Source organism: Bubalus bubalis, chromosome 9 (assembly GCF_019923935.1).
Source record: "Bubalus bubalis isolate 160015118507 breed Murrah chromosome 9, NDDB_SH_1, whole genome shotgun sequence".
In the NCBI taxonomy this organism is placed as follows: domain Eukaryota; kingdom Metazoa; phylum Chordata; class Mammalia; order Artiodactyla; family Bovidae; genus Bubalus; species Bubalus bubalis.
The window spans coordinates 3,138,220-3,164,065 of record NC_059165.1 but is presented as its reverse complement, the minus strand read 5'-3'; the positions used below and the strand labels follow the sequence as shown (position 1 = coordinate 3,164,065).

General features: G+C 44.5%; 1 protein-coding gene across 1 annotated transcript in view; it reads right to left on the bottom strand.

Annotated features, from left to right (window-relative positions):
- The window catches only part of FBXL17 (F-box and leucine rich repeat protein 17), a 521,490-nt gene extending 517,735 nt beyond the window's left edge, over nucleotides 1-3,755 (bottom strand). Inside the window, exon 1 of the mRNA XM_006067398.4 lies at nucleotides 2,712-3,755. Within this exon, the coding sequence (XP_006067460.2) occupies nucleotides 2,712-3,620 (909 nt within the window). The 5' untranslated portion in view covers nucleotides 3,621-3,755. The remainder of the gene's footprint in view (nucleotides 1-2,711) is intronic.
- Between the last annotated feature and the right edge of the window lie 22,091 nt (nucleotides 3,756-25,846).

Genomic DNA, 25,846 nt, shown 5'->3' with positions numbered 1-25,846 from the left:
GAGAGAAAACTAGATGGAGGGTAGTGGTGAACCAAGGCAAACTTTTGCTTTCCCTGCATTATGTGAACTTAAAGCAGGTAATACTCACTACTTACATAAAACCAAAACTGAAAAAGACCTATTGATATTGAGTCAAAAATTTGACTGAAGCAGAGTAAAAAGAATTGAGTTTTTTCTCTTTTGCTTTTACCAGACCTGGGAAAAACTGAACAAGTATGGTAGTTTGAGTCAACTCCCCTAAAAACATCTTTAAATCATATTTTGTCACATTTTTCTCCCAACCTCTCTCCCCTCCACCTTCCCATTCTCTGTAACTATAGTAACTTCTGGTACAAAGGACTCAGCAGTACAATTTTAGAAGTTATGGCCCATTATCAGGGAAGTTGGGCATACTTTCTAATGGGGGTAATGGATTTCTGCCTCTATAAGCACAACCCTCTGGTACTGTTATAAAAAAAAAAAAGTCATCGCTCCCTAAGTCCTTCTTCAAGCCATAATAGAGCCAGAAACTTTTCACCATCCAAGGCTCTATTGTGGCTCAAAACAACTCAGGACACAAACACTTCTTAGAGACTTCCATTATTGGCATAGTGTATATTCGCGCAGAGTCTCAACCCAGACTTCCTAAACACCTGGTCATTCGCTCCTTCATCAATATTTACTAAGTGCTGTTAAATGCCAGGCACTGCACTTAGGGGAGGAGACAGAGCAATGAACAATATTTAAATAGAAAGAGCCTCTGCCCTTCAAAGCTTGATCCCCAAAAGTTAATTGGCTTGCTAAACACTAAAAAACTCTAATTTCAATTCATTCTAGACAGTTCAACTCATGCTTATGCTGAATATCACAGGGACCATGAAAACCACACAGAGTAGCTCTAACCTTGTTTCTAATACAAGTAATGGAAATATACATAACATGTGTAAATACTGCAACACAACAGGGGAAGTCCAATGAATAATTTCCCCAAATGTTCCTTAGAACAAGTTCTCCACAGTCCTTACCAAAAATGTGGAAAAGAACAATGTTGTAAATAAAATAAACTTATTGTATTGGAACTCTCTTTATTATGAAATCATGTCCTTCCTCCTTTCTTATCTTTTTCTTTTATCTTTGTTTTTGTATTAAAATGTCCTCTACCTCATGAAATAATGATAGTTTAGGTAGAAAGTGGGAGGTACCTGCTTTTTACTTTGTTTTTAAACAGTCTTACTTACCAAATAACAAGACAGCAATCAAACCTCTATGCCAAATATCTGTTGATATTTCATTTGTCCATGTTGTCCACTAAGTTAAAAGATTCAAGAACATTCCCTCTGCCCTAAAATGCACAGCCTGAACATACAGAGGCAGTAATTACTCCTTCAAAAATACACCACTGAAAGGTAAACAACTTCAGTTCAGTGTGTCTGACTCTGTGACCCCATGAACCGCAGCAGGCCAGGCCTCCCTGTCCATCACCAACTCCCGGAATTTACCCAAACTCACGTCCCTTGAGTCAGTGATGCCATCCAACCATCTCATCCTCTTGGACATGTGGAAAAATTAAGCTTTCCCAGTTCTTTGCTATATTATTTACAAAAATATTAATATCACAGTAAAACAAATCCAAACACACAGGATTATAAACATGCAAAAAGTCCAATCAAAGAATATTGTTGAGAATAAAAATTATAATTGATGACAGCTACTTCAGTAACAATAAAATTAGCCAAATTCTTATCTAGGTTTTTCTAGTTAGTCTTAAATATCATCCTCAGTGATAAAGGGGGTTTGTATTTATTAAGCTCCAGAAAGCTGGAGTGTGGGGGTGAGAGAGAAGAGAGAAAATGAACGGAAAAGAAACTTTTTAATACTAACTTACTACAAAGTATCACATAATTAAGTTTATCACTAGCATTGACAAACTGCAAATTTTACTTGGTAGCTGAAAGTGGGACAAGGTTTCCACAGGATACCTCTTCCCCACTCACGTTTCCCCCCAACAAAAAATACACTTGTCCTTACCGTCTGGTAATCTGTTTGCTTTACCTAAGATAATAGAACATAGCATAAATAAAAAGGTTTTCCAGTCAGACAGGCCTAAACTCCGCAGATCTGTCTGTGTGTGACCTTGGGCAAGTCATTCAACCCCTTCAAGCCCCGCTGGACTGTAAGCTCCATAGGAACACACACCACGTCGGCCTGATTTACGACTGTAGGCATGGGGCGCTGATACATCGGTTTCTTCTTGTGTAAAGATGTTAACAATATTTCTTTCACGGCGTCAACTGAAGGATTCGGTGAGATATTATGTATATAAAGCTCTGGCACTGTGCCTGATCATCGTGGTCAAGTACTCGATAGATAAAAGGTAACTGTTTTTCGACATCAGCTAGCAGTTATCAAATCTGAAATTACTGTCTGAATACTTTCCAACACTAATATACAAGTCTTTACCCGGTTAAGCGCAAACCGCTCAAGGGATTTAAAAAAAAAAAAAAAAAACATTTCACAGAAAACCTACAGTTTCTACAACAGTGGGCTTGGGACTCGCCTAGGTGGACCCGGGATTACGTGCAGCAGACTCAAGCGATTAAAAGGACCTTCAGCGGACTCCAAGCCCCTGCACTTGAAATAACCGACTGTCAGGGAGCTCCCCCGCCCCGGGGAGTGCAGCAGAGAGGACCCCCGAGCGGGCCCGGCGGCGGGCGGGGGGCGCGCAGACCCACCTTGAGCAGGATGGAGGGCGGCAGCTGGTTGATGTCCGGGGCGTCGGGGGGCGGCTCCCTGTGGCAGTCGCACGGCGGCTCGGGGCCCTCCGGACAGTCGGCGTCGCCGCACTCGTGCTGCGGCTGCCGGGCGGCCGAGGGGGCGGCGCCCCCCGCTCGGACCGCGTCCCCGCCGGCTTCCGCGGGGACCCCTCCCGGGGCGGCGGGGGAGCGCGGGGCGCGGAGCGGCGGCGGGGGGTGCTGCTCGGGGCCGCCGCCCGCAGGCCCGCCGCCGCCGCCGCCGCCGCCGCCGCAGGCGCCCCCGCCGCAGCGGGGCTGCTTACAGGGGGTGCAGGCGGGGACCCCGGCCCCCTTCCGCTTGCACACCATCTCGGGGGGCGCGGGGGGCTCGGCCGGCGGCGCCCGGAAGGGCCGCGAGGCGGCGGGCGGCGCGGGCGGACGCACGGGCCCCGCGAGGGCCCACAGGAGGCTCCGGGCCGGCCGCTCTCGGGCGGCGGCGGCGGCCGGCCCCAGCTCCCCGCGGCCGGGGGCGGGCGGCGCGGCGGCGGCAGCGGCGGCCGAGAGCAGGAGGCGGCGCGCGGCGTCCTCAGCGGCCAGGCCCGCGCGGCGCCGCGCCGGGGGCTGTGAGGAGGCGGCCGCGCCGTAGGCCCCGAGCGGCCGCGGCGACGACAGCGGCGGCTCCTCCTCCGGGCCGGCGGGGGCGGGCGCGCCGGGGCCGTGCACGACGAGGCAGAGCATGCAGGGCCCGCGGAAGAGGCAGTCCCGGCCCCGGGGCGCCGCCGCCGCCTTGGCCGGGGCCCCGCGGGGCCACCTGAGGAGAGGCCGGCGGCGGCGGCGCCACCAGCTGCCGCAGCGGGGCCGCTTCTGGCGCGGGTGGCGACGCGGCTCCTTCGAGAGCAGGAGGCCCATAGGGGAGGCCCCGCGCAGGGGCCGGGCCGGGGCAGGCCGCGCGGGGGTCGGCCTCGGGCCCGCGGACACACGCGGGTACACACACACACGGGCACACACGCGGCGCTGGGGGGCTACATGCTCTGCCCCGGGACGCCGAGAGACCACGGCGGGGCGCGAGCTCTGGGGACGCGACGGAGGCCGGCGACCCTGCTGACCGCGCGGCCGCTCGCAGCCTGGCCCGCCGCCTCAGTTGGTCAGGGCGGCGGCGGGGGAAGCGCGGGCGCGCCTCAGACCACTTTAACGGCGGCTCTGCCGCCGGCGGCGCGCGCGCCCGCGGCACAGCTCGGCGCGCCGGGAGCGCGCGGCCCGATCGGGAAGAGGACGGGGCCGCGGGGAAGGCGCGCGCGGGGAGGCGGAGCGGGAGCGCGCGGCCCGATCGGGAAGGGGGCGGGGCCGCGGCGGAGGCCCGCGCCGGGTGGCTTAGCGGGAGCGCGCGGCCCGATCGGGGAGGGGGCGGGGCCTCAGCAGCGCGCGGCGGAGGGGGGGCGGCTCGGGAGCGCGCGGCCCGCTCGGGAAGGGGGTGTGGCCGATCGGGAAGTGGGCGGGACCTCGGCGGCGCGCGCGGCTGCTCGCCCCCTGACGGCCGCTCGGCCGGGCCTGCCGTCACGGGTGCGGGCTCACCGCTCCCTGTCCCTGTCGCCCGCGGTTTCCCGGAGCCCTTGCCCCCTTCGTGGGGCTGGGGGGAGCGGCCTCCGAGCTCGCCGGGTGACGTCCGTGGGCACAGCCGCGCTGACGTCGCTAGGCGCACGTTCGGGAACCGCCATTGGCCGGGAACCGGCGCTCCCACCGCCCGACCCGGACGCCGAGGCCGCTGAGGAGACCCGGTCCCGCCCGAGGCCAGCCCGGGTGCCCGGCGGGCTCTCCGCTGCGCCGGCGGGAGCGCGGCCCTGGGCCTGCGAGAATGGTTCTCCCGCGAGGGACTCACGGGTGGACCGGCTCTGCCGTGTTTCTTCGCTTGTCTGCAGACACTTGTTGCTAGGGGCGGACCGGTTTTCCCTAAGTACATTTCGGGATGAACGCACTTATCAGGTGATTTCAGTTCAGTCGCTCAGTCGTGTCCAACTCTTTGCGACCCCATGAACCGCAGCACTCCAGGCCTCCCTGTCCATCACCAACTCCCCGAGTTCACCCAAACCCATGGCCATTGAGTCGGTGATGCCATCCAACCATCTCATCCTCTGTCGTCCCCTTCTCCCACCTTCAGTCTTTCCCCGCATCAGGTTCTTTTCCAGTGAGTCAGTTCTTCACTCAGGTGGCCAAAGTATTAGAGTTTCAGCTTCAACATCATGAATATTCAGGACTGATTTCCTTTAGGATTGACTCGTTAGATCTCCTTGCAGTCCAAGGGACTCTGAAGAGTCTTCAACACCAGTTCAAAAGCATCAATTCTTCGGCGCTCAGCTTTCTTTATGGTCCAACTCGCACATCCATACATGACCACTGGAAAACCATAGCCTTGACTAGACAGACCTTTGTTGGCAAAGTAATGTCTCTGCTTTTCAATATGCTGTCTAGGTTGGTCATAGCTTTTCTTCCAAGGAGCAAGCGTCTTTTAATTTCATGGCTGCAGTCACCATCTGCAGTGATTTGGTGCTACTGCTAAGTCACTTAAGTCGTGTCCGACTCTGCAACCCCATAGACAGCAGCCCACCAGGCTCCCCCATCTCTGGGATTCTCCAGGCAAGAACACTCGAGTGGGTTGCCATTTCTCCAATGCATGAAAGTGAAGAGTGAAAGTGAAGTCGCTCAGTCGTGTCTGACCCTCAGCGACCCCATGGCCTGCAGCCTTCCAGGCTCCTCCATCCATGGAATTTTCCAGGCAAGAGTACTGGAGTCTGTCACTGTTCCCGCTGTTTCCCCATCTATTTGCCATGAAGTGATGGGACCAGATGCCATGATCTTAGTTTTCTTTCTTAGTTGAGTTTGAAGCCAACTTTTTCACTTTTTCAGGTTATTTAGACACACACAGATAAACACTTTCTCAACCCAATTAGTCATGCAGCATCTCAGGCCGCACAGCTATGGAGGACTCCATCCTCTGTACCCATCGTTCCATCCATCACACGCAGGACTTTTAAAAAAATGATTGCTTACTGCTTGCTCAGAGATAAAGATGGACTTTGGAGACTCAGATTTCCCCAGAAAACTAGGAAATAGTCTTTGCAGACAGCCCTTTTGAAGATTTGACTGTAATGAGACCAGAGACATAAAGCAGTAACTAGGAGTGGTACCTGGTGTTGAAAGAAGGTTAGTTTTCACAAGGGAGAAATTGGGAATGGCTTTCACAAGGACTTGGACATGCTGATGGGAATGATGATGGGAATGAGCCAGTATAAAGGAGGAGGTAGAGAAATAAAAAGAGATAATACAACGAGGCCCTTGAGAAGATAAAATGGCAATTACCTGTGAACAGATACAGTCTTCATTGTGATTGGAAGGAAGGAGGCAAGGATAGATCAAGGATGACTGAGAAAACAGTGTTGCAACATTCAAGGTCTATCTGCATAGAGACCTTTGAGCGTTCCTGACTTTACCACCACACTGGCCAGCCTTACCCAGTCTTCACCTGACCTGCCATCAGACTTTTGCTAATAGAGAGGAATCACTTTTATTTTAAGATCTCCCTTTCTGAGCTTGATCACAGTGAGATGGAATTCCAAGAAACCTACAGGCAGAGATTCATCAAAGGGTTTTACATAGGTTTCTTTCAAGGTACTGCCCAAACTGCATTCACTTACAGATATTATCCACACATCTTTCATCCCTCTGACTTTAAAGGAATTTCTCAGGGTTCCAGAAGAAAGGTGAGGAGTGACACGGTTATCTGAGGCTTTTTAACAAGATCCTTTGCATCTCTTCCAGACTACACTTTGAGCAAAAAGGGAGGGTATTTTAAGCTTTTTATTTCTCTATTTCTCTAAAACTGTGGACCCATTAGTTGCATATAAATTAAACATACAACCCAGCAATCCCACTTACAGATATTTATCCAAGAAAAATAAAAGCATATACCTACAAAAAGACTTGTGCAAAAATATTCATAGCATCTTTATTCATAACAATCAAAATCTACAATCTGGATGTCCATCAGTAAAGAATGGCTGAACTGGTGTACTCATTTGATAGAATACCACTCACAATTGAAGTGAGGGAGGTAAACAGCATGCAGGAATCTCATAACCTTTTGGCTGTATTAGACTCTGGAACCGGAGGCCCAGAATTCCTGATTTTAACAAGGTCCCTACATGATGACTATAGAGACAGCCTGGCACCATGCAGACCTATCAGAACTACACGTGAAATCTACCCACAGCTTCTTGTTTTCAGAGAGAAGGCAAGTGACTCAGACTTCTGAAGGGGTTTCTGAAACAGATAGCACTGGTTCTTCCCCCCAGTTCCACAGCCACTCAGCCACAAGCAGGCGCCTATCCCGCGGCATGTAGCAGAGGGGCTCCTATGTTTTAGTAAGTATTTAGTAAGTATGTTCTTCCCCCCAGTTCCACAGCCACTCAGCCACAAGCAGGCGCCTATCCCGCGGCATGTAGCAGAGGGGCTCCTATGTTTTAGTAAGTATTTAGTAAGTATGTTCTTCCCCCCAGTTCCACAGCCACTCAGCCACAAGCAGGCGCCTATCCCGCGGCATGTAGCAGAGCGGTTCCTATGTTTTAGTAAGTATTAAGCCACTCCTAGCATCACCAGAGATAACTGAGTTTTAGAATTCATCACTCACTAATACTGACAAGTATGTTAAATATTCAGGAAACAGAATTATGAACAAGAGTAACAAATTGCAATTTAGAGACAGTGATAGCACTGGATGGCTTTGTTAGTGAAAAAAAGGAAAGCAGCCTGAACAACCAGCAGCTGGCCTGGAACTATTGGCCAGGGCTTGATGTTACTGGTGTTCTCAACTGGATTTGAGTGTTCTGTTGAACAAAACAATCTCACAAGACATCAACATCGGACATGGCCACTCTGTGTGACTATGAGAGGAAAACATAAGATGCCTCCATAATCATGTCTAAGACGACAAACACAAGGACACTCCAGACCACAAAAATGACCTAACATTCTGCCTAATTTGAATTATTATTACTTTTTCTTGAACAATTGCAACCTGAGCCTTGCTTCACTCTTCCTACATTCTAGCTAGCAATTATTAAAATACCCAATCACAGAATAACCTCTACTTCCTGAAAGCATCCGATCCAGAGCAAAGAAGCCTTAAACCTTCCTCAGAAATCACCAAGCACAAACTCAATCCTGCAGACCTTTTATGCCTTCTTACTGAGACTCTCCGCAGTTCCTCATAGTGTGCCTTTTGTAACAGGTCAGTAAACCCAACTTCATTTAACTATGCATGTGTTCCTGTTGGTCTTTGGCTAGAGGGCATTAACGTTTGTTACCACCTTATCAAATGTTACTACCGTATCTAAAATTATTCTTTCCTTATGCTGCATGTTTATGCTTATGCTGTGTGTCAATTATCAATTAAACTGAAATAAAATAAACTACACCCTCCTTTACTTTTCCTCTTGCATGCCTGCTCAGTTGTGTCCTGCTCTCTTCAACCCCATGGACTGTAGCCCACCAGGCTCCTCCGTCCATGGGATTTCCCTGGAAGAATACTGGAGTGGGTTGCCATGTGATATTCCTGAGCCAAGGACTGATCCCACATCTCCTGCATTGGCAGGAGGATTCTTTACCACTGCGCCACCTGGGAAACCCACTTTTCCTCTTATCATGCTTTTACTTTCTTTATATTGCATTAGGACATGTTTATTTTGTCTTTTCTTTTTTCACTTTTAATCTCTCCCACTAGAGTGCAAACTCCATGAGAACTGGGATTTTGTTCAGTTTTTTAGGAAGATAATCTGGCAATTGTATAGGAAATGAACTAGAGTAGGAAGAGGCTCTTAGCAGTAAGACCAGTTAGGAATTGTTCAGTGGATGGACTTTAAAAGCATGAATTAAGGCCATCATGGTGGGGATAATGAAGTGTGGAGTGGGATTGGGAAACAGAGTCTTCAGGATTTAGTAACTTATTTATAATTTAGGTAGAGAGAGGATGATGGGTAGGGAAGAAATGAAGGGCCCAGGAGAGCAACTTGTACATTCATGTGCCTTTAGTTCAGTTCAGTCGCTCAGTCATGTCCGACTCTTTGTGACCCCATGAATCGCAGCACGCCAGGCCTCCCTGTCCATCACCAACTCCCGGAGTTCACTCAGACTCACGTCCATCAAGTCAGTGATGCCATCCAGCCATCTCATCCTCTGTCGTCCCCTTTTCCTCCTGCCCCCAATCCCTCCCAGCATCAGAGTCCTTTCCAACGAGTCAACCCTTCGCATGAGGTGGCCAAAGTACTGGAGTTTCAGCTTCAGCATCATTTCTTCCAAAGAACACCCAGGGCTGATCTCCTTTAGAATGGACTGGCTGGATCATATGTCTTATTTCAGTGTAATAATGACTAATAGATTCTATAATACAAAATATTTACATATTTGAATAAAATTCAAACTTGGGGTATATATGTTATACTCAAATTCACACGAAAAACCAGTATCTAAATTTAAAATGTTTAAAACTGTTTAAAAAAAAAGCCTTTTCTTTCTTCTTTGGTGATATAAAATATATGTACTCACTTTGAAGTTCACGTTTGCCTGTAAAAACACACCCACAGACATAAGTTTCTCACGTTTGCAGCTGGGTAGCGATGGCTGTTATAAATGGCCAACGCACTCTATGGCACCAGTGATGGAAGTAGAGCTCAGTCAATGTACTGTTGGTCTCTCTGGTTGTGGCAGGGGCATTGGATGGCCTACAAGGACACTCTGGGGGGCAGAAGACATGGTTTTATGCATCTGGAAATCATGCAACACCCCAAGTGTTCAATAAACTTAATTCATTACTCAATTGTGTTTTTGCTGCACTACTAAAAGCCAAAGATGGAGAAACAGCCAGCTTTCAGGGGATTTCCTTCAGGAAGTGATCTGTACTCTTGAAGAGTCTGTTTCAGTTCAGTTCAGTTCAGTCGCTCAGTCGTAATTGTGTTTTTGCTGCACTGCTGCTGCTGCTGCTGCCAAGTCGCTTCAGTCGTGTCCGACTCTGTGCGACCCCGTAGACGGCAGTCCACCAGGCTCCCCCGTCCCTGGAATTCTCCAGGCAAGAATACTGGAGTGGGTGCACTACTAAAAGCCAAAGATGGAGAAACAGCCATCTTTCAGGGGATTTCCTTTGGGAAGTGATCGGTACTCTTGAAGAGTCTGTTTCAGTTCAGTTCAGTTCAGTTCAGTCGCTCAGTCGTGTCTGACTCTTTGCGACCCCATGGATTGCAGCACGCCAGGCCTCCCTGTCCATCACCAACTCCCAGAGTTTACCCAAACTCATGTCCATCAAGCCGGTGATGCCATCCGGCCATCTCGTCCTCTGTCAGCCCCTTCTCCTGCCTTCCATCTTGCCCAGGATCAGGGTCTTTTCCAGTAGGTCTGTTTCAGGCACAGTATAAAAGTGCAGCAGCTACCTCCCCAGTCTGCCCTCAGCTCACCCCATGACTGAGTCCTGCTCACCTGCAGCTCTCAGACCAGGCAACCCTTCCCTGGAGTCACACCTCCCGGTCCATCTCCTTTACAGCAGTTACCACAGCAGGCAGCTGTGGGGCCTTCAGGATTTGTTGACCATTGCCCCTGTCAGAATTAAGCCCTTTGTTTATCCTGAGCTTCCCTGGTGGCTCAGACAATAAACCGTCTGCCTGCAATGTTGGAGACCTAGGTTCGATCCCTTGGTGGGGAAGATTCCCTGGAGAAGGAAATGGCAACCAGTTCTTGCCTGGAGAATCCCATGGACAGAGGAGCCTGGTAGGCTACAGACCACGGGGCCGCCCAGAGTTGGACATGACTGAGTGACTTCACTTTCACTTTCTTTTCTTTATGCTTGAATCACCAGCACCTGAAGTCGCTAATCAGTTGCACTTTAAAGAGAAGCTATTCTGGGTGGCCTGATGTAATGGTGGGAAATCTTTACAGACAGTCAGACGGTGAGATTCAAAGCAGCAGCGGTTGCTTCACTATTGGCCTGGAAGACGCAGTCTCCCTTGCCAAGAAGGGCGCCAGGGCCCCATCCCGCAGAATTCGGGGTTCTGCGGACAGACTTGGGAGAAGGCGTGGGCTACAGGGAGCCCGGCCCTGCAAACGCCTGGACTCCAGCCCCCTGGGGATCTGCGCCCAGGCCAGGACCCCTGACTACAGAGCTGTGAAACAGTGAATCACTCCATGTGTCATCATTTGTTATCGAGGGAATAGAAATGTTTTCATCAAAGAGGCCTGTAAAACTAAGCCTTCATGCAGCTTAACGGGAGAAAAAGAAAGCAAAACAACCAATTATCACCCATAACTCTCCAAAGATAATTCAGGCTCATGAAAGGAAGCAATTAACCAAGTTTAAAACAGAAAATTCATTGTTCTCCTACTTTTATATAAGTTAATGTGGTGATTGAGGCAAATGCAGGGGCTCCTTTTCCTTTTTTTTAACTTAAGATTCACATATTCATCTTTTCTTCTGCCCGGTGATCAAAGCTGTTCTCCTGCGTCTCCTCATTGCAGGCGGGTTCTGAACGGCTTGAGCCACTGGGGAAACCCTAAATGAAATTACTAAAGCACAGAGACGTTGTACCGCTTGTTGCTGTTTAGTCACTAAGTCATGTCCGACTCTCTGCAACCCCGCCAGGCTCCACTGTCCACGGGAGTGCCCAGGCGAGCATTCTGGAGTGGGTGGCCCTTCCCCTCTCCAGGAGACCTTCCCCACCCACAGAACGAACCCCGTCTCCTGCATTGTCAGGTAGGTTCCACTGCTGAGCCTTATTCCCTCAATTCTGTGCCCAGATTCTATATCACAACTCATACTTTTTTACTGTCAACTGGGAAAGTAGGACCTTTAGAAAGAATTAAGTTACGCGTGACTCCCTAACCAATTTAATGTTCTTCCCTCTTAAGTTTAATAACATTTTTGTTTCTTATTATATAAATTTAGAAGAGTTATACAGTTGCTCACAATAAAGAAATGACAGATAATTATAATTACTATTAAGTGACTCAGAAATGGCAAGCCACAATTCTAAACATTGAGAATTGGTGGTATCAGTATAATAATCAAGCGTCTACACTCCAAGTTTGTTTGCTGCATTCCCAAATTGTATCATGAGTGTCCAGTTGCCTCTTTGTAACCTGTTCCCTTTTTCCTAAGGGTTTTATCTCTCCTTCCAGAGGTAAGGCAGTCATAACCAGGATCCACACACTAGAGGGACTGAATGGACCGTGCAAGGTTTAACCCCTTCTGGGGCAGGTGGGAGACAGGAGGGTGGCCGGAGGGTGATGTGGGGTGACTCTCACCTCTTCTCTGACTTCTGTCTGACACCACTGGCCCATTAGCCACTGGATTATGAGATTTTCTTGTCTTATGTTGCCTCCTTAGCCAATGATAAGATGTTCTTTTTTGCCATTCAGGGAGTAGATACTTCTCTTTAGATGTAGAAAGGGATGATAAGGTACTTTTTAAAGTTATTTTTCTTTTCTAAAATATTTTTTATTTTTTCCAAAGATAGAAAGTTAGAGTCATACCTAAGTATGAAACAATGGAAGAAATGATTTTAGCAACTGTTCTCTTTAACCTCATAAACTACATAAATTCCCTCAACTTTCTGGAAGGACACACTTTATCGGTATACCACCTGTGTTATCCTGAGTAGCTTTGGGTTTCAATTCTGTTCTACTTGCTTTTGAATTGCACATTAATGTATGCCGATGTTTAGTTTAGTTTTTTCTGTGTTTGTTCAATTATGCCTACAGTATGTTGTGAAGCAAACAAATCAACCCCATTTGGAGTCCATCATTTCCCACTAATTAAATGTTAAGACTAGGGTACAGGAATTAAAAATTATGTCATCTATAACCCAATTGTGAAGGCAGAGATAAACACAATCTCTTCTAAGTTTGGTTATGCAGCAAAGCTTGCCATTCAGAGTCAGCTCTCGCACCTCCCACCTCCACCTAACGATGGGAATGAGGAAATAGGGTCCCAGGACCTTTTGCCCCCTCCAGGGGAATAGATCCAGAGAGCTGAGAACCACTGTTTTTCTAGTAGTCATGTATGGATGTGAGAGTTGGACTGTGAAGAAGGCTGAGCACCAAAGAATTGATGCTTTTGAACTGTGGTGTTGGAGAAGACTCTTGAGAGTCCCTTGGACTCCAAGGAGATCCAACCAGTCCATCCTAAAGGAAATCAGTCCTGGGTGTTCATTGGAAGGACTGATGTTGAAGCTGAAACTCCAATACTTTGGCCACGTGATGCAAAGAGCTGACTCATTAGAAAAGACCCTGATGCTGAGAAAGATTGGGGGCAGGAGGAGAAGGGGAGGACAGAGGATGAGATGGTTGGATGACATCACCGACTCAATGGACATGAGTTTGAGTAAACTCAGAGTTGGTAATGGACAGGAAGGCCTGGCATGCTGCAAGCCCACGGGTCGCAAAGAGTCAGACATGACTAAGCGACTGAACTGAACGGAACTGAACTCTTATAGGAAGCATGCCGTTTTTTGTGACTTCTTTTCCTTTCACTTTATATATTCATTTCAACCTTACGTTGGAAGTAAGTGTGTGTGTGAGTGTGTGTATCTTGGGGAAGAATATAGGGAAAGAGGACTTCTTCCCAATTCCTACTGCTCTGCCAGTGATTTCCCCTGATAAATCAATATATTTTCTTCCGTATTTGTAAAAACTGACATTCTGAAACATTCATGAATTGGATCTAATTGGAATAGTTTGAATCTTTATTGGGCTACAAATCAAAGGCGTTTACTTCCTGACAGGTAACAAAACTGAGATAGTGCTAGGTAATGTTTTCACATGCTGTGGACCAGAGGCACTCTGTTTTTAAACTTAATATAGCTGTTTTCCATGTCAACCACAACATGATAAACAACAATTTCTCTATGACCAACATACCATATACATTCTTATAAATTAAAAAATGAAAGAAGAAAATTTATTTTGTGGTCTTACGGGCATGTCAAGTGTCTCAGAATCTTCACTGAAAAGATGCGTGGAGCACGTAGTCAGGTGACAAGGATAGGAACTGCAAGAAGATTCGTTATTTCAAAAGACACTTAATTCTAAGGAACAGCAACCCTAAAACCTACTTTATATTGTGTTGCCTGTGTCATGCTGCTTCACCTGCTTTCATCACCAACCAGCCTCCCCTGCCCCCGAAATGCCTCATTTCTGAGTGTGCCTCTCCACTCCAGCCTACACCTCAGCAGTACTGAGGTACGCTCCCAGAGGCTCTTCTTATCAATCAAGTTTTGGAGAATAGTCTACGGAGAAAACGAATCATTCTTTTCAGACACAGTATAAGGACTATTTGCTAAGATCACATTGGAGAATGATAACACTGAACAGAAATTCTAGAGGGTGGGTGAATGGGGGAATAATCGTTTCTAAAGGAAAGTATGAGCATGGAACACATTTTCTGTGAAGCCATCAGTTCTTTGACTGTGAGATGTGTATAGGTGTATGTCTCTGTGCAAGAGAGAGATAATGAGAGACAAAGCCACTTGTGTGTGCCCCCATTGATAACGATTTCCAAGAAGTACCTAACAATCCCTAACTTTATTTTCTTACTTTGGTAGAGAAACTCTGATTCACACAGTCAGTCAGGTCAGTCATTTCAGTCACTCAGTCATGTCTGACTCTTTGCGACCCCATGAATCACAGCACGCCAGGCCTCCCTGTCCATCACCAACTCCCGGAGTTCACTCAGACTCATGTCCATTGAGTCAGTGATGCCATCCAGCCATCTCATCCTCTGTCGTCCCCTTCTCCTCCTGCCCCCAATCCCTCCCAGCATCAGAGTCTTTTCCAATGAGTCAACTCTTCGCATCAGGTGGCCAAAGTACTGGAGTTTCAGCTTCAGCATCATTCCTTCCAAAGAAATCCCAGGACTGAGCTCCTTTAGAATGGACTGGTTGGATCTCCTTGCAGTCCAAGGGACTCTCAAGAGTCTTCTCCAACACCACAGTTCAAAAGCATCAATTCTTTGGTGCTCAGCCTTCTTCACAGTCCAACTCTCACATCCATACATGACCACAGGAAAAACCATAGCCTTGACTAGACGGACCTTTGTTGGCAAAGTAATGTCTCTGCCTTTGAATATGCTATCTAGGTTGGTCATAACTTTCCTTCCAAGGAGTAAGCATCTTTTAATTTCATGGCTGCAGTCACCATCTGCAGTGATTTTTGGAGCCCAAAAAATAAAGTCTGACAGTGTTTCCCCATCTATTTCCCATGAAGTGATGGGACCAGATGCCATGATCTTCATTTTCTGAATGTTGAGCTTTAAGCCAACTTTTTCATTCTCCACTTTCACTTTCATCAAGAGGCTTTTTAGTTCCTCTTCACTTTCTGCCATAAGGGTGGTGTCATCTGCATATCTGAGGTTATTGATATTTCTCCCGGCAATCTTGATTCCAGCTTGTGTTTCTTCCAGTCCAGCGTTTCTCATGATGTACTCTGCATATAAGTTAAATAAGCAGGGTGACAATATACAGTCTTGACGTACTCCTTTTCCTATTTGGAACCAGTCTGTTGTTCCATGTCCAGTTCTAACTGTTGCTTCCTGACCTGCATACAGGTTTCTCAAGAGGCAGATCAGGTGGTCTGGTATTCCCATCTCTTTCAGAATTTTCCACAGTTTATTGTGATCCACACAGTCAAAGGCTTTGGCATAGTCAATAAAGCAGAAATAGATGTTTTTCTGGAACTCTCTTGCTTTTTCCATGATCCAGCTGATTCACACAAGCAGGTAAAAAATATCAGGAACATTTTGGCAGCCTTCTGACTAGACTGAGACAGGTATCATGACTGGTTTATAATCTAAGCCCAAAGAGAGAAAACTTGAAAGGAGGAAACAAATAAACAGGCAACAGAGCATGACTTTAATGTTTTGGTGGGCTAGTGTATTTCTAATGGCACTTAGTCCAGAAACTTTCCTGACCCCTGAAAGGTAGGGCTTCACACTATCATTCCTTAAGGCAATTCAAATTAATCACATTGAGATACCATCACACCTCTACTGGAATGGCTAAGATTTAAAACACTGGCACAGCAAATGTTGGCAAGGATGCAGAACAACTTAAACCCTCATGTATGGATGGTGGAAGTGCAAAATGATAACAGTCGTTTTGGAAAACATTCTGCCAGGTGTTTATGAAATTAAAGACGCAATTACCATATGAGCCAGAGATCTTAATCCTACGTGTTTATGAAAGAGAAATGAAAACATATGTTTATATAAAAGCGTGTATGCAAATACTTACAACAACTTTATTCACAACTGTTAAAACCTGCACACAAACATTCTCCACTGGTTTAGAGATGATCTGTGGTAAATCTACACAATGAACGAATCTTTGGCACGTTACCCTCAGTGAAAAAAGGCAGACTTAAGGGCTTCATCCTGTGTGATTCCATTTACATGACTTTCCCCAAATAGGCAAAACTGCAGGGACAGAAAATAGAACAGTGGTTGCCAGGACCTGGCACTGGGGGGAGGGTTTACTTCGAAGAGGCAGAATAGAATTCTGTGAGGGGAGTTAGAAGTATTCTATATCTTGATCCTGGCAGTGGTTACACGACCGAATGAATTTGTCAAAATTCATAGAACTATCCACTAAAAAGGAGGAATTTCATACTATATAAATTATATCTTAATAAACCTGAGTTTAAAAGAAAGGAATATAGAACAGTAATTTATAAGACATACAAACCAGACTTTTCAAAAATTCAGTCATTAATTTTAAAAAAAGGAAAGAAAGTAGGTATCTGAACTAAACATAAAGAGAATGAAAAAGCAAAAATATCAAATGAAATCTATGAACCTAGAATGGATTCTAGTTTAAAATAAAGTAACAAAACAACCAAGATAACTATCTTTGTACAGTTGGGGATATTTGAATATGGACTGGATATTAGATAATACTACATAATTATTTTCAATTCTCTTAGGCATTAAAAGAATATTAAGATTACATATTTTTGTTAAGGAGATGTATGCTAAAAGATTTAAGGTGAAATGTCATGGTATTTATAACTTACTTTCAAATGGTACTGCAAAGAAAAAAAAGGCAGGAGGGAGACATGAGAAGTGCTGACCATTATTGAAACCAGCTGGAAGAATCTTACCACATAATGTCTCTTCAGTGTAGTGATAAAACTCTGACACAGAACACCACCTCTATTATATATCAAATGCCCATGAGTGTTATGAGTAAAAGGAAAATTGTAGGCAAATATGTATCACACAATTCAAGGTTTTTAGAATACATATGGGATTAGTATTTGCATCTGTCTTTATCAACTCCTAAGTACTTTGGTGACGACACGCATCATGTTGTTAATGGTGCCCACTGGTGAATGAAGTACAGAATCAGAATTCAAGTCGGAATTTCATTTAGTACCCTACAGTTAATGCCTTAATACTTGAAAAGGTTTTGGATGATTTTTACTTTTCTTGTAGTAAAAGACTCAAGGTGGAAAGGAAGTCATCTAAAACTTTATCATTTTTAATCCTTAGTCTCATATCTGTACAATGAGACCAAAATTCTTCCCCAAAGACTTTTGATGCTTTCTAAAATCAAATTCTTTTTAAATGAATTTCTACAATAGTGCACATCTACATTTGAAGGCAATTCCAAAGAAGAATTCTGAAAAACATTCGCAACAAAAACAGCATGATTCATTAAAGTATCTGTAGTTCATGGATAAAACAGGCAATTCCCAATATAACAGAGTAATTAAAAATTCATAAATTGCTACTAATCTTTAGTGATGAAAAATTATGAAAGTAGGACCTTTACCACCTCTATTTTTAAAAGCTGTAGAAATGTTACTAAGGTTTTTTTTTCTATATATATATAAGAACATAGCGGCTCTGCCTGCAATGCAGGAGACCCAGGTTCAATCCCTGGGGAGGGAAGATGCCCTGGGGAGGGAAATGGCAACCCACTCCAGCATTCCTGCCTGCGAAATCCTCCATCGAGAGGAGCCTGGTGGGCTACGGTCCACGGGGCGACAAAGAGCTGCACATGACTGAGCGTCTTAGCATGTTTTTATATATATAGTTGGTTAACAATGTTGTGTTAGTTTATTAAAGTTTTTATTTAATCAAAGAATGTTGCTTGAGGTGCATAACACTTTTTTCCCACAGCAACAATGGTAAAAGTGTTAAAACACCTGAAGATCAGATTGGAAAAGTTTACTCAACTCAAATGTGACTGAGCTATAGTACTAACAGTCGGCCTCAAAAAATACTTGTAGTGTGAGAATGAGTGAGTGGGTGAATCAGTATTAAGGACCAGAATGTTCTCTAGATCATGAACTCTCAGAGGAAGGGACTGGTCTTCCATATTCATGTTTGTATCCCCAACACTCTGCCACATAGTTGGTGATTAGCAGATGTTGACTGGATAATCCGAGAGCTAACTGGATGTTCATAATTTTATGTTTGTCCTAACCTATTATTAAGGGAAATATTTTTGTAAGATAAAATCACGAACCTTGTGCAAATATAAAATAGACGTGTTAAAGAATGCTTTAACTCAATTATCGAGGAAACTAGAGAACTGTAAAAAGCCAGTTTAAGGAGATTCTGAAGATAAGACACAAATAATGGCAATCAGGAGTACCGAAATAAATTTAACAGATGAAAAAATGGGCAAAAAGTCACAGGAAAGGTATTAATTGCATCTTCACCGGCAAAAATCATTAGCATTACTAGCAGCTGACTACAAGTAAGGAAGTGGTTAAATTACTCAGAGGGAGTGCAAGTTACAAATCATGACCAAGCATTTCATAGGTCACCTCTCATATTTTTCCTTTTGTCATTTCAAAGTCTTCCACAACTTTTCCTTGCAGTCTCCTCTCCTTGTAATAAGGATAATTCTAAGTTATTCTTAATCACACACACACACACACACACACACACACACACACAGACTGGTTTTCTTAGGTTTGGCCTGATTGTCTGTATAGGTGAAGCGAGGGCAGGAATCAGCAGAAGACAGCCTTGTCAGCAAACAAGGTCTGACTCGCCAAACCTCCTGCAAGTTAGGAATGGTTTTCACATTTTTAAACGATTGAAAAAAAACACCAAAAGATGAATAATTTGCTGTGACATAAAAATTATATGCAAATCAAATTTCAGTCCTCATAGCTAAAAATCCACTGGAATACCTTCATTCAGTGACACATCTGTTGCTGCTTTCTGGATACACTGGCAGAATTGAGAAACGTCACAGAGAATATATGGTTCACAAAACAAGACCAGGACGGGGTGAAGCGACTGAGGAGCATCCCCTGGGCACAAGATTTAAGAGGGCACCAAAAACTAAGTGATGAAAAAATGAATGAATAATACTTTGACGCATATTTTTTAAAAATCGAAAGAATGCCCCCTCCCCCCCCGCTGCCCCCCACCCCTCGCAAATTTACCACAACGTCAAAATTTTAAATGAAGACAGGATCAGTAATGTTGATGTCTTCCCTTTTCTCCCTTTAGCCTCAGGCTCCAATATGGCTTGGCAAGGAATTGCTGCATTTCACCGCACCCTGATCCTGGCCCTGTTGCAAAGCTTAAAATATTTACTACTGGCCTTTCATAGAAAAGTTTGTGATCAAGAGTGTTAACCAACCATATAAGCTTCCTTGAGTTTGCTTTTCAGACTTAACCACTAAGCGTTAAGCCCACAAAATAAACTTCTGATTGGGAAATACTGTAAGGAATCTTTTTTTTTTTGGAAATACTGTAAGGAATCTTGGACTGGAATCTTAAATGCTGCTATTATTTGCTACCCTGAGGCTAAGAAATCAAGTTCCCAAACCTCTCTCCACCAGATTTCTTCTGCAGTACCTATAAATTTGATGACATCCACTCTTTCTGAGGTCCTCAAAATTGACTAAGTTTCCTAGCTTGCCAGTAAATAATATTTTCTTATCATTTGTAGGCCTGGGACTCTGAAAGGCAATTTTCCTAGGTGGGCTTAACAGGTATTGGTCCCAATGTAAAATCAATCTTCTTTTTCCATAAAAATGACCTGCCTAGCTGATTAAAAGGGCTATTCGCAAATCATAAATTCCAGGCAGTTTGTCCAATTGTATCCTGATAGAAAGGCAGATAGATTCTTATTGAATGTATGCAAATAACTACATTATCATAAAAAGCAACGAGACCATGAAAGTGTCTGAATTTAGGAGAGCAAGTGAGAATCAAATACCATATAAAAATGTTTTAGCTCACAAAAGCAGTCTACTAAGCTGTATGGGTTATAGATTGCTAAAGAGAAAGGGCTTCTTCATCTAACCAAAAAATGAAACAACAACACAGCATCAACAATATTCCAAACAGGGGGCTCCTGAACAATATTCCAAAAAAGTAGTCATCCTCACACCTCCCCCTCACTCCATTAGGCCTCTGTCATTAATGTCTGCTTTGCTGACTCTTCATCAGTCCGCTCTTGGGACTAACAAGAGCTCCGGAAGTTCTGACTCTATTTACTGGTAAGGTCTGAAAGTTACCTAAGTGGGCAAGAGTTTGGTTTAGAAATGCCAGCAGTTTGAAGTGCCTGTTATGGTCTTTTCCCATTAGTTTCTGAGACTGTCCTTATTTGTTAGGACACAGACTCTGGGCTGTAACTTACAGCAGAGTCCTCAGGCACACATCGGATTACAGGCTATAGATGATGGATAGAAAGGTATGCGTGCATGCTCAGTGGCTCAGTCATGTCCAACTCTTTGAGACTCTGTGGGCTGTAGCCTGCCAGGCCCCTCTGTCCATGGAATTTCCCAGGCAAGAATACTGGAGTGGGTTGCCATTTCCTACTCCTGGGGATTTTCCCAACCCGAGTCTTTGGGTTCTTTACCACCTTGTCACTTGGCAAGCCATATAGATAGAAAGAAATAGGTAGGTAGATAGAGATAGGTTTCAAAGACTCAGTGGCTGTGGTTCATTTATTACTGTGGCTAATAACATCAGAATGAAAGAAAGGAAAACTCTACTGGGGTACGGTGCACACATATTTCATAAGTTTTCGTCTGATTTCCCCTGAGAGTAAACACCTATTATGCGCAGCAAGGGCACTGGCAAACCTCTAGGGACATTCAGTAAAGAATAAAACTCTGCGGCTTCCCTGGAGGCTCAGTGGTAAAGAATCCAACTGCCAGTGCAGGAGATGCGGGGTCCATCCTTGATCTGGGGAGATCCCACATGCCGCGCAGCAGCTAAGCCCGTGCACCACCACGACTGACGCCCACGGGCCCTAGAGACTGCGCGCCACCACAAGAGAGGCCACTGCGAGAGAAGTCCGCGGACCTCAGCTAGAGGGGAGCCTCTGCTCGCTGCAGCGGGAGAAAACCCCACACAGCCACGAAGACGCAGCTCAGCCAAACAGAAATAAACAGTTTTTAACAATCAGTTTCTTAAAAAGAGATACAAGCTCTGAAAGTCATCTCAATATTTGTCTTTTCAAACCTATTCTAGACAAGAGTGAACATCTCATCTGATATGACGACTCTTCCCATCCAAGTCTCAAAATAGGAACATCTCAAATGAACCTCATTATCTAACCCTAACCCTAACCCTAAGATGAGAAACCAAATCATTGCGGTTTTCCCAGTAACCTTTTCCAAATCCAAAGACACATTTAGCTGTAAAGAACAACCTGATATTTTTTTTTCCCCCTAAATTTAGTGTTTTGATTTTGGGAGAGCAACTCCGAAAGAACTGGCAGAGTATATATGGATGCTTAATTAAGGTAGGATCATGGGTTACAGAGCAACAATACTCGGTTACTTAATCAATCAAAATGACAATAAAAGATTTTAAAAGTAAATATATAAGGTAACATGAATGTAAAGAACCTTAGTCCTTTCAAAAGTGAGTTTTTTTTTCTTAAATAAACAAAATTATTCTGATAAGCCACAGAATCTCGACTATGTAGGCAGATAACACAAAAGTTACAGAATGAGCTTTTGTATTATAATTGAAGGTTATTAATCAGTGAACCAAGGAAGTAATCCATTAAAATGGAGTCATCTTTGCTAAAATTTAACATATTTTATAGCCTCGTTTCAAACTCAGGTGTTATGAAACCAAAGAAAATAAAATTTACTTTCCAAGTTTTCTCCATTATACTGTTTCATATTCTAGAGTAAATGGACACTTTTCTTAAAGACCATATTAATCCATTTGGGCTTCATGGGAGAAATTTTCACATACAGAGGTATAGGGAAGTCATTCTGGCTTATATGTGATTTGGCTTGAACTTCACGCTGACTCAAACAACCTGTTTTATGGCCTATATCTGCTTTAACCATTAGAGAAAAGAATGCAGCTAAAAATCATAATGAAATTACTGTGGTTCAGATATTCAAAACGAAGCCAGGTGGCCATTGTGGGTGTGGTTTCAGAAGGATTCCTGCATCAGTGAGAACTGATTTTGTGATCAAGGACACTGTCTCCATTGAGACAGTGAGCAGTCTCAAGGACACTGCTAGCCATTCTCAAAACAATACCTGCTAGCACGTGGCAGCTGCAGCCTTACGGTCTCGATGTCTCTGCTTGGAACTAGGTAACCATTTTGGACCCTTGCTTAACACGTACGCTTGTGCCTGCGTGCCAAGTCGCTTCAGTCACGTCTCACTCTTTGTGACCCCATGGACTGTAGCCCGCCAGGCTCCTCCGTCCATGGGATTCCCAGGCAAGAATACTGGAGGGGGTTGCCGTGCCCTCCTCCAGGGGACCTTCCCCACCCAGGGATGGAACTCGCATCACCGGTGGATTCTTTACCGCAGAGCCAGCGGGGAAGCCAACAAGCACACTTACTTCCTGCTAGCTCCAATCCTAATTCTCTCTTTTTTTTTTTTTCCCAATCCTAATTCTTAACAAACAATTTATGTAATTCTGTGGGGTCTGCCTTTAAAAAGCCTCCGCCATTTTGTAGTCCAGAGAAATACAATTCAGATCTTCTTGAGTCTGTGTCTCCTGGGCTATGGTCCTCAGTTTAGCTCAAATGAAACTCTGCTCCATTCCTGTTGTAGACTGGTTTACTGATTCCTTCTGTCAACCAGCTGCTATAACAGAAGACCAATAGCGGGCAGCTTAAACAGTAAACATTTATTACAGTTCTGCAGGCCAGGAGGTCCAAGGTCAAGGTCCTGCAGACTCAGTGTCTGGTGGGAGCCCCGCTTCTTGGTTCATGGATGCCTGAGTCTTACCGTGTCCGCTTAGGATTGGAAGCTGGTAAGAGGGTTCTCTGGGGTCTGTTTTGTAAGAACACCAGCCTCTTTCATGAGGGCTCTGCTCTCCTGACCTAAGCACCTCCAAAAAGCTCCACCTCCTAATACCAACATATTGGGGATTAGGTTCAACATACGAATTTTTAAGAGGACACAAACATTCAGTCTATAGCAAGGACAGAGCCCTAAAGCTCATTTCAGGGATGCACGGAGTAAAAACTGTTTTCATAACAATATTAAAATGTTTTTTGCCTTTCTCATTCTCATTTCAGTTTCTCACAAGTGTACAGTACAGATGCTATGGAATGTGTAATATTACAACTGATTACATGCAAAAGGAGACATGAGACTCCAGCTTTTTTCTGGTAAGCCAGGCATTTAAGAGATTTCAGAAACACAATACCATTTTCATATTTTTGGCTTTAGAAAATATATTTTTCATAAAAATATATTATTGCTTTAATATGCATTGGGTTCCTATGGCTTCCCTCATAGCTCAGTCGGTAAAGAATCTGCCTGCAGTGCTGGAAACCTGGGTTCGATCCCTGGGTCGGGAAGATCCCCTGGAGAAGGAAATGGTAACCCATTCCAGGATTCTTGCCTGGAGAATCTCATGGATAGAGGAGCCTGGCAGGCTACAGTCCATGGGGTCGCAAGACTCAGACAGGACTTAGCGACTAAACCACCACCACCTATAATATTGCTGCTTTCCAATGATCAAAAAATAAATATTTTGTATATTTCTCGTACAAACAAAAGCTTTCTGGAGTCCTCAATCATTTTTAAATGTAAAGGAGTCCAGAGAATAAGAAAATATATATTTTAAAAGAAAAAACCCCACTCTTGTTTTGATGAACAAAAGCACACTCACAATTTTATTTCGGTCACTCTTGCTCCTATTATGGTTTCAACTACTCCTAACAGTTTTAACTTTTAACTAAGTAACTTTTATTTCACAGAAAAGAGGATGGCCTGGGGGTGAAGGAATTACAAGATCTTTAAATTTAGAACATCTGAACAATCAGCTGCTCCAGAAAGAAACATTATCTGTACTTAAGCAGATACTCCTGAAAACACAACTGCCATTGACCCTTCTCGGAGATTTTCCTGTTTGAAGGAGACTGGCCCTTCGCCCCAGGCAGTGCAAATTCAGCTACTCATTAGCATCCTGATGCCCAGTAGAACTTTCCATACTTTCCAGTGAAACCCTAAACCTGCCTCTTTTTTGTTAAGTTGGTATATAAACCTTTGCCCCCAGCTGTTCAGTGAGTTACTCATTACGCTGGGAGCCTGGTGTATTCAAATAAACCTTGTTTTTTTCCCCTGTTCATTTGTCAGTTAATTCACAAGGCCCCAAAGAATTGAACCTAAGTGGATAAAGGAAAAGTTTTCTTCCCCAAAAGGATCAATTATTGAACTGGATACCATACACAAGCACTTGAGCAAACTAGCCTGGGACACACGTAAGTTTCTCCAGCAACGCACATCTCTTTCACCCCTCTTAAGATGGCAAAAACGAGCATATTCATTAACATGACTGAAAGATACAGTCTTTCTGTAGTATGTAAAATAAGAAGGAAAGTTAATAAACCTCAAACTTTGCTTCTAATTTACTTAGAATTATCCTGGTATTCAGGGATTATCTATTAGGTAGTTCAAATTACTAACAGCATAAGGTTTTAAAGTAACTAAAGGTCTTGATTTTATCTTAAATCTGACATAATAAACATAATTGCTGCTGAAATGAACAGTTTGTCAGAATACCAGGACATGGAAAGCACCTAAGCGCCTTAGCAGCAGATGATTATATCACGAAGATGTGGCATACATACATACGCCAGGCTTCCCTGGCGGCGCAGACAATAAGAATCTGCCTGCAATGCAGGATGCCTGGGTTCGATCCCTGGGTTGGGAAGATCCCCTGGAGAAGGGAATGGCCACCCACTCCAGTATTCATGCCTAGAGAATTCCGTAAACAGAGGAACCTGGCAGGCTACAGTCCATGGAGTTACAAACAGTAGGACGCGACTGAGCAATTAACACTTTCTTTTTTCTTTCCATATGTACATATAATAGAATTTTACTCAAACGTAAAAAGGAATTAAAAAACTGCCATTTGCAGCAGTGTGGATGAACCTAGATAATATTATGCTTAGTGAAAAAAGTCAGAAAGAGGAAGACAAATATGATATAATGTCACTTATCCGTGGAATCTAAAAAATCATACACATGAATTCATATACAAAATGGAAACAGAGTCACAGACGTAGAAGACAAACGTGTGGTTACCAAGGCGAGAAGGAACAGAGGAGGAGGGACAAAGGAAGGGTGTGGGACTGACAGACACACACTACTGAATATAAAGGAGATAAGCAGCAAGGGTCTACGTACAGCACAGGGAATTACATGCGTTATATTGTAACAACCTATATAATGGAATATAATCTGCAAAACACTGAATCACTATGCTGTACACCTAAAACTAACACAATATGGTAAATGAACTATGCTTCAATAGAATAAATAAATTAAAAGCAACTGTCTTTTAAAAAGTTTATCAGAATAGTGACTTAATTTAACAAAATTTACATTTTCCACAGACCTAAACATCGTGTGAGAGCAACGTCAGTTTATTTGATCAATATATCCATAACGTAAGAGAAATAAATCCAAGTAAAGTGTCCAGGAAGGGGTCCAGATTCTGCTGCTGCAGCACAGAAGTTATTTTGAACAGAAGGCATCTGAGTGCCTGAAATCCCTTATCTGCCTTAAAGCAGAGCCTCCGAAAGAACTCAGAAGAACTTAATGGTCATAACTCCCCTCCCTGGGAGCAACCAGGGAAG